We start from the raw sequence: 11,705 nt of genomic DNA on the forward strand, positions 1-11,705 counted from the left end.
AATTTTACTATGAGTTTTGTGGTGGTATGCAGTTCTATGTCTTGTCTTTGAGCGTTGCATCTATTTGTAATAGTGAGACATTGCTTTTCCTCTTGTCTTTTTGTGAAATGTTGAAAGGGAACTTTTAAAGTTTTATTTTCATTGTCGCAGGCTTACGGAAAAGCATTTTTTTTTAAACAGGTTCTTGCATACTGAAGGTAAAATGTGCAGTTTTGTTTTATCTAAATTCCCCATCATTGTTTTGCTGTGTAGGTCTGCGTTAGTTTGTCACGAAAATTATTTACACTCCTTCATTGCTCCAGTCTAGTCATGTTTTATTGTGTTTACAGCGCACGTATATGGCATGTAAAATGCTCATCGTTGATAATGAAGCTGCATGTTTTTCTAAATGACCTTTCTACTGTTTATGGGTTTTTCTCTGGAGGTGAACCGAATTTGCAGTTTCACTCACAGAAGGCTTCTGCACTGAATCGATTCACTATATATCCTACGTTCCCCCCCATGAAGAGACTCAACAGGTCGTTGGGTGATTTATTGACGCTATTAAAAGAAGTGAGAGTCAGGACAATTCTGAAACGCTCACGTTGAAGATTCATTTATATGTCATTCACTTAATCAGTGTACTAGTTTGCTGTGTTTCTATTTAACCCTTAATGTTCCCTCTTTGGAACTTTTCCAGGGTCATTTCTGCTTTCCTGAACGATCGTCCTCATTGAAATTCTTGATGCCCTTGTCTGCAAAAATTATTTCTTACTTTTCTGACATGTTATTGCTTTCTAGAGACTACTGTAAATTCTCATTGAGAGAAGCCCATAACCCAAAAGCTGGAAACAGGTTTGCTCTTCTTTTTATGTATGGGGTGGGGGCAGGGGCGGGGTTGGGGGCGGCTTGTATCAATGATCTGCTTACTTTATCTGAACTTGTCACGCACTCTGGCAGCAGGCCTCTGATGAAGTACAGGATGTTCTGGAAGACCATGATAAAGTATCGTGCAAGGGAAGGGTTATCTCACTTCCCTTTTGTTGCTGTGCCATCGGGAAAAATGCCTCCCACAATGCACCGCACTGCCATGCTGTGTAATTAAACAGCACCCGTGCTAAGGTATCCTTTTCGTTTTTTTTTTTTTTTTTATTAAAAAAAAAAAAACATGGTTATGCATTTTTATATAAACCAATAGTGTCATTATTTCCTTCTGATGCACAGATTGCACTGCTTTGCACTCACTGCATTGACAGTTGTGTCATTTCTTTATTTGCCTACGATTAATGTTAGACTCAAGGTGCAAAGTACTTTGAAAATGAAGACATATTGTTATAATAACCACAACAGGAAAAGAGCACAGTAAAAAAAAAAAAAAAAAAAAGAAAACTCCATGAAATTTATTTTCAAAAACTATAAAATAAATGATTATTTTGACTATAAATACAGCAGATATTGAAAAACAGCATAATTATGCTAAATATACATTGTAAGTATATATTTTATATAAATGTGTGAAGCTTAGAAAATGTGCTGTCACCAGCTTGGTAAATTAATCAGTTATAATAGCAGTATTTGCGCAAAGACATTTTCAACTGAAACCTCTTATACGTTTAAGCTTATTCAGAACATTAGGCAGTCAAAAGACAAATTAATCCCTGAATCACATAGTTTAAAAAACAGATGTGGAGTAGTTTTTTTCTTTTTTCCTTTTCCTCAGTGCATATGCATTTTAACACACTTTCTCAGTGAAAGACACAAAATCCTGATCTACAATAGATCTCAAAGTAGTAAAACATAATTAGTGAACTATAGTGTAGAAATACATAGTAGCTCATTATCTCAGGTTGCAATTAATAAAGTATCTGTAAAGTATGCATGCCTTTATTTGGACTGGCCTTAGTTAAATCTTACATTGCATTTTATTCACCAAAAACTCAGCTAATCGGCATCACTGGCTTCACACTAAAAGTGATTACTCTTTTTTTGAGACATACATATAGTTCATTTCAGGCAGCAGTCTTTAAGCAAATATGTTTAAATATTAGATAGATAAAGTGGCATTATGTAGAGAGCCAGATTTAATATTGTACAGTGTATAACATTACAGACAATTGCGTTATGATGTCAGGTTGGAGCTGGAAACTGGAAATTGAGTGAGATGTTCTACATACCTGAGAAATTTCGGGAAACGTTTCTTCCCCATTGCATTTCCCTTAAACGTCGTAAAGATTGTAAATGTTCTAGATTTTTCTGTGCGCACATTCTCACTTGCCAGTCAAAGTGTTTAATTTAAAAACATTAAAATGCTTCCAGTTTATTATTATTATTATTGGTAAAGTTTTAGTTTACCATGTTGGTTGAGCATACAACATGGAACAAACAAACCCACGTAAATTTCAACTCATGAAGGAGCCTTATTTACTGTCCATTGGTTTCATTGTCTCAGTTGTATTCATGTAGCAATTAATTAACTATATTTAAATAGCTACTTTTCTCAGTATTGTCGTTGTCGGACAAATCTGTAACAGCTTATTTCTTCTTGACATGGTAAAAAAAGTACATCATTTGAACACCCAACTTAGCTCATGCAATGAGGATATTAACTTTGAAAGCACTTTTTTTGCCCAAGGTTGTTGATTCATCTGATTGAATGTGACATGTAGAGGCTTGTAGAGAAACACACACACACACACACACACCACCAATTATGTTTCTTTATACATGCTTTTTGTGTTTAAACCATCTCTAAATGATGTCTGTACTCCTATTGCACGTTCTCCTTTCTCTCGCTGTGTATGAGAACAGACAAATATAGCGAGAAGTATGAATATCTCTGTTATGCTCTGTTTTGCTACGAAAATACATATAAATATAAAAATCTATTTTGCCTGAGTTTCGCTCTATAAAAATCTAAACCACGTACTGATTTTCAGAAATCAGCTCTATTGCATTTCTGCAGCCTTCATTTTAGTAATCTTTTTCAGGTATTTCACTTGAGACCTGGTTCTTCTCAGTCCTCTTGCCCCTTAATCTGCTCCACGTAGGAGTCGAGCAGCTTCATGCTGTCTCGGTGACTGACCGCTACGGTGAAAGGCCTGGGCTTCAGCGTCAGACCGTACTCGTACTCCATGCTGGGCTGGTTCTTGGGGTCTACTGAAAAGTAACACTGGTGTGCCAGCAGCGCGGTGTAGAGGAAGAGCTGTATCTTGGACAGGTCCTCCCCAATGCAGCGTCGCCTCCCCAAGGAGAAAATGAGCACACTGCTTGTCAGGTCCTTATTCAGAGACCCGCTCGTGTCCAGGAACCTCGTAGGGTCAAAGACCTCAGGATGCTTCCACTTGCTGGGGTCATGGTTTATGGACCACTGGTTGATGAAGATCACGGTGCCTTTGGGAATACTGTAGCCCCCTATGGAGGTGTCACTGGTGGTGGAGTGTGGGATGGTGACAGGGATGAAGCTGGTGAAGCGCATGACTTCATAGATGAACGCCATGACGTACGGGAGACGGGACTGGTCCTCGATGGTAGGGAGCCTGTTCCGATCCACCACTCTGTCCACCTCCTCCCGGAGCCGGCTCTGGATGTCTGGATACCTGACAACAGGCAAGGCCACGGTTAAAACTCCCCCTCCCTTTGGTCACAAGTCTAAAACAAAGCTGTAAACAGAGCATCACCTCTGTAAGCTGCACCTCTACTTTACTTCCTTTATAAATCTGATGCTGAATGTCTGAGAAGCTGCTGTTATTTATATCCATTAAGCAGCATCTTCCAACGCAACAAATTTCAGCAGTCTTTTCAATGGATTCTGTCATGTAATCCTTGGTGTTATTAAACATCTTGATTTCTCCACAATGTTAACATCAAGACTGATGTGAAATATTTGACCGCTGAATTAAAAACACAAAAGATGCATAAGCCACATCTGGGGACATAAATGTTAGTAGGTGTTGCTTGGAAAGGTGATTTAACGCTTCAGTTCCACTCAAAGTGCTTTTTGTGATGTGATAAAGTGTAACTGCTTTTAATCCACTTCGTTCTGAGATGCTTGCTGAGACAGCCAGAACCTCACTACTTTGGAATGTGCGTTCGGTCTCTATATGTGTCATAGCAACAACAATCACTTAATTTTGAGTCTTAAATGAATGGACAGTGTATAGTAGCAAATCCCATTTATGAGTTGCAGGTCAAGGGCATAAAAAATGAACATGAAAAATAGATCAGCTATGGAGGAACTCAAATTTTGGGCAAGATTTTCAATGAATGTCATTTTTACAATTTTTCCCTTCCGAAACGCATATTAAGTACATTTATTAATTTAACTGATGCTTTTTTTCCAAAGCAGCTTATAATGTTAAGCTACTTAGGGTTATTTGCCCATTTATAGAACTTGTTTGTTTTTTACTGGAGCCGTTTAGGATAAGTACCTTCTCCAAAGCTGCTATAGCAGGAGGTAGGAGTCAAACCTGCAGCCTGAATCTAAAGGTTGCAGCAGCAGCTCTGTCCACAACACCACCGTTTCCATTTTTATGTCAATGGCATGGTGTAGAAAACCACTTCCAGCAAAGCACTACTTTGGAAAAGTAGCACCACTCCAACTAACATGAGCATCAAATCTAACCCTAAATGTCAGCATTGTGCTGAGAAGATCACCTGCACTTTACACATTTCTACTGCTTTACAGGATATTAAATCATAAAGTTTAATTTTTTTCAGTAGTTTTCTGAAGCTCTGCATTTCACTCAGTGGGACATTGTGCTGTTCAGGTTATTGCTATAATCCTTTAGCTGATTTATTTGCATGTTTAAAATTTTACTCATGATGATACGGCGCTGTCGTATCTATTTCGCAAAAAGGTCCTGGATCAAGCGTGGTACAACAGGAGGACTCGAACCCAACACCTTCAGGAGATGCAGGGCAACAACTCTAATAAACACTATCCTCCCTGATTCCCCGTGTGTGATGTGACAGAGAGTCTTTACCAGCGGTGGTTTACAGCAATTACCACGTTATAGGCCTACCCCATGTATATTATACTACTGTATATGTATATATTTGTAAAGAAAATGACTGAATGAGCCTTCCTCCTCCTCCTGTGTTGTTGCCCACATCATGATGATCATCTTGTTCATTATTAATACAGGAGGCTGTAGCCTAGGCATTAATCATGGGGTCGTTCCTTACCTCACTAGAATGAGGACGATCCACCGCAAAGCGGTGGACAGCGTGTCCTGACTCGCTCCGAAGATGTCGTTGATGGTGGGGGGCACGTACTCCTGGCTCAGAAAAGCCCCCGAGATCCCGGCGCCGGCGGTGGCGCCGCGGTCCACGGCAAGAATGACCGCATCCGTGATGTCCCTTGTGATGCTCGAGTCTATGGTCGCACGGTGCTCCTCGACCTTCTTCTTGGTAAACTCGTAGAACTCCAGGTTGAGCCTCTTGAAGTTTCCAAACATGGTCTTTATGGGGTTGGGGAAGCGCTGGAGCCACGGCATCACGTCCACTATGCTGCCGGCGCCCACGGTCTTGGTGAACTGGTCGTTTCTGCCCACGATGGCCCGGAACTCCTCGTCATCGTAGGAGTACCTCTTCCCGAAGCACACGGCGCTCATGATGTTGGCGATGGACACGGTGAGGCAGGTGTGCGGCTCGAAGAAGCCCCTCGCCTCCGTCTGCTGCAGGAAGACGTGCAGGAGCTCGCGCAGCTCGCTCACCACGTGCCTCTCGAACATCTTCTTGGTCTGCTCGTTGCTCGTGGAGAAAGCCCTCACCGTGGACTGGGCCACCTTGCGGTGCACCTTCCACCAGTTGCTGTAGTTCCCGAAGGCCATGCTCCTGCCGTCCCCGACGAGGCGGTAGGAAGTGAAGTCGGGCCTCCCGGCGAAGTCGACCCCCTTGTCGATGAGCGCCGCGCGGATCGCGTCTCCGCCGAGGACCACGACCACGCGGCTGCCCAGCTTGATCCGAAAGATGTCGCCGTATTTCTTCGCCATGCGCGTGAAGTAGATGTGAGGCGCGCTCCCGAGCTGAGCCGCGTTCCCGATCACTGGCCAAGGGTACGGGCCCGGCGGGCTGAGCGCGCTCGCGCATCGCCGCACCCAGAGCCACAGGTGCGCGCCCAGGAGCGCGCAGAGCGAAGCCAGCAGCAGGTTGCGAAGGGACGGCAGGGGGGCGACGGCGAGGAGCAGCTCGTCTATGATCATCATCATCATGTCCATCCTCGCCTGCTGCTGCGGTGGACGCGGAAGAACAAAGAAATGAGCAAATGCTACAAAGTTGTAATCAGTTTGATGTAACAAAGTGAAGTATCTTTTTTTGTTTTCCGGCGAACGATAAATCATGAGCGCTTCTTCTTCTTGTTGTCGCACTAACTATGTCACGGGTGTCACTGCGGGACAGTTAATGTCAGTGACGGGAAGACAGCAAAAAATGCTGCGGTAAATTGGACAAAATATTTTACCAAACGTAAAATTACCACAACATTCTTCAAGTGGATCTTTACCCCACTTCACGACTACGCAGCGTAGCGGCGAACGGCAGTCAGTCGGAGTCGGTCGTCGGCGGGACATTTGAATGACAAAGAAGTTGCGGGAGAAACGAACCTGTTGAACCTGGACCTGAAGATCCTCTCCCGTCTAAGTTCCAGCTTCCAGCTTCGACCCGAACGAAGGACCCGCGTAATTTAAAAGCGCTCAGATGTGAGCTTTGGAGGAATCAGGAGATCATCATCATCATCATCATCATCATCATCATCATCATCGTCGCGCCCACTTCTCTCTCAGCGCTCGCGCTCTCTGCACCATGAGCTCCGCTCGGGGCTTCTGGCACAAGAGCCTCCGCGGACAGAGATTTGTTCACCTACAGCTCCACTGATTTAGTGCCGACAGAACCGGGACCGACCGACCGACCGACAGACTAACAGCGTCGCCGCTCCTCAGCGTCTCTCCTGTGGCCTTTATAAGGAGTGCGGTTCATCTTTCCACTCGGAGTGATCGCGCCCCCCTTCTCTCTCTCTCTCTCTCTCTCTCTCTCTCTCTCTCTCTCTCTTTCTCCTGTCTCTGCTCTCTGTCTCTCCCCACTCTCTCTCTCTCTCTCTCTTTCTCCTGTCTCTGCTCTCTGTCTCTCCCCACTCTCTCTCTCTCTCTCTCTCTCTCTCTCTCTCTCTCTCTCTCTCTCTCTCTCTTTCTCTCGTTGCTCCTACACACGCACGTTGCGGCCAATCCAAACACCAGAGCGGTGGAGTGAACAGTCTGCATCGCGCGAGCTGCAGGATCAGGATGCATTTATTTTAGTACAGAGTCACTTGGAGCGGCTACTTTTTCTTTCAGGCCATGGGACGCACACTCTTTGTCCGATAAATCTCTGTGTGGAGTTTGCATGTTCTCCCCGTGTCTGCGTGGGTTTCCTCCGGGTGCTCTGGTTTCCTCCCATACTCCAAAGACATGCTGTTCAGGTTCACCCATAGTGTGTGAGTGGCAGAGAGAGAGAGTGTGTGTGTTCCACTGATGTACGGATGAGTGACCCGGTGTAAGTAGTGCATCTAGCAGCGTAAGTCACCGCGGTGAATAAGGTGTGTGGGCTCATAGTAACACTACACAGAGTTCATCGGACGTCGCTTTGGACAAACGTGTCTGCTAAGTGAATAAATGTAAATTTAAATCAGAAGATTTCGCGGTGCAACACAATGAGGAAAAGCGCCGGTTTCAATGATGATTGGAGGTTTCACGTGAATTGTGTCCTGCGCGTTTTTCCAAGTGTCTCTTTAGTGCGCCGAGCGCTTGGCTTTCCGCTGCGCGCGGTAAAACACGGTATGGGAGGGATACTTTCCCCGTAACATACAACGTGGACCGACCTCACATAATGAAATGAAGAATAAATAATAAAGAAACATGCAGATCTGTTCAGCTTTTCGTTGGAGCACCTTTTTGTTCCATTGGGCCAACAAACTTTTCAAGATATTAGGCATGAAAACGCATAGAAAATGTAAAGTTCATTCTGTGTGACTCCGCATTTTGCTCGAAAATGACACACACTCACAAAGCACGAGTGAACTGATGCTGTGCGGACTGTATAAACGCGTCACCAACTTCACGTTCGTTTTATTCTATTTATTCTAGTGCACTAGCACACAACTCATAAACAGATGAAGAGTTTGTTGTCAACCTCTCTGTAACATAATTGATATGTGGAAGTAATATGTGGTATTTCTCTTCTGGGAGGAGCAATAATCACCGGCCGGTTATGACCTGATGTAAGACTTATGAATATTAATAGAAAACACACACACACACACATTTTCAGAACCGCTTGTCCCTTACAGGGTCACGGGGAACCGGAGCCTACCCGGCAACACAGAGCGTAAGGCCGGAGGGGGAAGGGGACACACCCAGGACGGGACGCCAGTCCGTCGCAAGGCACCCCAAGCGGGACTCGAACCCCAGACCCACCAGAGAGCAGGACTGCGGTCCAACCCACTGCGCCACCGCACCCCCTTAATAGAAAACATTGACCATAAAATGTACATCAAGGTCTGACTTATTTGTTTTCCATACCAATTTGCTGTGTTGTATGTGCGTTACATCTAGTTTTATTCAACGGTGCTATATAATAATAATAATACACACACACACACACACACACCGTCTGAACCGCTTGTCCCATATGGGGTCGCGGGGAGCCGAAGCCTAACCCGGCAGCACAGGGCGAGGGGCTGGAGGGGGAGGGGACACACCCAGGACAGGACACCAGTCCATCGCAAGGCACCCCAAGCGGGACTCGAACCCCAGACCCACCAGAGAGCAGGACCCGGTCCAACCCACTGCGCCTCCCTTCTAATAATAATAATAATAATAATAATAATAATAAGAAGAAGAAGAAGAAGAATAGAAGTAGTAGCAGCAATAGTTACAGTAGATGTAGAGGCAGTGCAATTTCAAATACATCAAGTACTCTGTATAACAGTTTCAGAAATAACGGAACATGTAATAGTATATTTTAGGGCATGATTCTGAGATACATTCATTGAAAACGAAAAAATGTACAATTCTAAAAATAAATTCAGTGAATATTATTCTTATATTTTTCCGCAAACTAATATTACCAGGGTTACTGTTCTATTATTAGGTTTATTGTTCTATTCTATAATAATAGTAATAATAATTTCGTTATTGTATGAATAATTCTCTTGAATTGTTATTCTCTTTAGGTTTCAAAAATAAAATAGAATGCCAAGCATTTTATGTCAGTTTTTTTGTGTTTTGTTTTCCATGACTATAACCTGTAATTATTCAAATGCATTATTTGAAAGATGTGCTGCTGTATGTAGCATTTTTTTTATTGTATTTTATATTTATTTTTATTTTATTGAATGTGATCAATCTGACTTAGCTACGAATGGAATATAATTTTCGTCGCATTCTGTGAATATTAATATGAATAATAGTTTACAGATGTAGTATAATGTGAAAATTATCGCAGTGATGTTTTTACAGCGCTTTCTTTTAAGATGTGTTCAATATCAGCTGTTAACTATTAAAGGACTTTAGGATTATTCCTCGTTTTTCACTGCGATGAGGAACCTCGACAGCTTCTCGGGAAAATGTAGTATTTTTACCGGCGTTGTCGTGTCGCACACCGTGAATTTCAAGTGACTCAGTTACAGCTCATTTACAGTCGAGCTCACGAGTTGGGCTGAACACACTCCGCACAATCTGTGCACCGGAGAGAACAAGTGTTAAGAACTCATGTAAAGGTCACTGACCTGCCAACGACCCCCTGCGCAGGTGACCCACAGGCGCGAGCTGTGCGCTCAGATCTCCTGTAGCCGCTGGACAACTCGTCCCAAAGAGGCCTTCAGCGCTTCCTTCTTCTCTTCTCTTCTCTTCTCTTCTTTTCTCTTCTCTTCTCTTCTCTTCTCTTCTCTTCTCTTCTCTTCTCTTCTAAAGCGCATTTTGCTTTGCGCCCAAACTCCACAGTACGAGCAGCAGCAGGGCTTTTTTTTTTTTTTTTCTGTTCAGCCTGCAGATACATCCGATTTTAAGAGGTAACAGAGGGATTTAAATTATGACCCACTAACTAACAAACGGTAACAACCAAAAAATAAATGCATTCTGCGTAGGTCTAATGTAAAGAAAAAATGCATGTGCTGTAATTTTACCTGTTTCAAAAGATCGAATTAACTGCCTGCTTTTGTTGAGCTTTCTGCAAAGGTGTAATACTGTTACTTCTTGATGGTGTTCATTTAAGAGCAGGGAGGGAGACGCCAGACTGGATATACCTGTTGTCAGCGCGCGCACCACTCAAGTGTCTCTTCGTTTTCACTAAGCTGATGGTTGCGGTTCCCCTGTCACGCAATGCCTCGTGAGGACAGCTGCACGCGCACGGAGCACTTATGAGCCGCGTTCGCACCCCCAGCACCTCTCTGGTGCGTTCATTCATTCATTCATTCATTCAGTCATTCACTTCAAAGCACTTAACTGAACTGTGATCCCTGCAATTTATGCATAAGTGAAAAAAAACACATTGACCAATATATTCAATCTCCTCTTTTTATGTTTTGTGTCAGGAACCCCCAAAAATGTAGTCTCTATTTAAGTCCAAACTCAAAAGGCGTTTCACTTCTCTTCTACATAAAAGCAAAGCGTTGCCTGCTTTGAAACATTGACTTAAATTTACATTGATACTTTCGACAGACGCGTGTCTCCAATTTTGGACATTTTGCCATTAAGCAACATATTGTGTAAATCCAGAATTAACAATAATACTTCAGGCAATTCGTTTACAACGTAACAAGAAAGGCTGGGATATAGTTTCTCGAACTGTTACACAGACACACACACACACACACACACACACTATAGAATTGTTACACTATCACTGCATGTAGCATTACTTGAACGAATCTATGCCATAATGTATTTCTGGAATGTATTGTCCTAAAACCAGGTGAAAAAAGAGAGGTAACAAGCAAAATGCGATGATAATATGTAGCAAAACCGAGTTTACTTATGGCAGAATGGAGAATGTTGTATTTCAAACAAGCACTAGGACACGCGCGCGCACAGAAGTGTGTTATTTTTTGGGCTCGGAATGTTTTTTCACTCATTGCCACTAGGAGGGGATCCTTTCTGTGATGCCTTGTACCTGCTTCTACTTTGCAAGATTTATGTCTAACTGTAGCTCAAATAAACAAATTAACATTTTTTCACTGCATTTGTGCTTTTAAACGCTGTCTGTCATCAGCGTTTAATGCCATGGGGAGTTGGGGGGGGGGGGGGGGGGGGTGAGCCTCAAGCAAAGTATCTCCATGTCATTGTTAGTCTGCAGAGCCTCAAATGGACTTGGGTTCGAAGGATGGACCGAGTGCAGTTAAACCGCCCGGATTCATAAATCAGGACACGGTGTGTGTGCTCTCGTAGTTTCAGTGAAAAATATTCCAGTTTTATGTGTTTATATGAAGACAAACTTACAAACATGCGTATCGGTTGTGTTTTGCAGAGAAATTGCGATGATTCTGCCCCCTGGAAGTTGTGTCAGAGCCAAGAGTTGTCGTGCAAACTTTAAGACTTGCTCTGCCTGTTTCTTTATTGCTTTAAGGCTTGACGAGGCTTAGTTTCATTCAAAAATTTCGGAGGGAGAAACTGGAAAAGAGCTGACAGGCACATGTCAGAAACACTTCAGCACCAAGGACAGCGCAGAGAAATCCGTCACCATACACTGCGCGCATG

General features: G+C 43.4%; 1 protein-coding gene across 1 annotated transcript; it reads right to left on the reverse strand.

Annotated features, from left to right (window-relative positions):
- Positions 1-1,673: 1,673 nt before the first annotated feature.
- Positions 1,674-6,975, reverse strand: cyp1b1 (cytochrome P450, family 1, subfamily B, polypeptide 1). Its single transcript, XM_018738136.2, has 3 exons — positions 6,582-6,975; positions 5,164-6,209; positions 1,674-3,575 (listed from the first exon to the last, which is right to left on the reverse strand). Exons 2-3 carry the CDS (start codon positions 6,195-6,197, stop codon positions 2,993-2,995), a joined length of 1,617 nt encoding a protein of 538 aa, XP_018593652.1. The 5' UTR covers positions 6,198-6,209; positions 6,582-6,975; the 3' UTR covers positions 1,674-2,992.
- Between the last annotated feature and the right edge of the window lie 4,730 nt (positions 6,976-11,705).

This window comes from Scleropages formosus, chromosome 8, assembly GCF_900964775.1.
Source record: "Scleropages formosus chromosome 8, fSclFor1.1, whole genome shotgun sequence".
Lineage (NCBI taxonomy): Eukaryota > Metazoa > Chordata > Actinopteri > Osteoglossiformes > Osteoglossidae > Scleropages > Scleropages formosus.

What these genes read in the sequence shown, in the direction of transcription:
- cyp1b1 (XM_018738136.2), bottom strand. Translation starts at nt 6,197, where the DNA reads ATGGACATGATGATGATGATCATAGACGAGCTGCTCCTCGCCGTCGCC. An exon ending in ATCGTCCTCATTCTAGTGAG is followed by an intron (nt 3,576 to 5,163) that starts GTAAGGAACGAC and finishes GCCTGTTGTCAG; the next exon opens with GTATCCAGACATCCAGAGCC.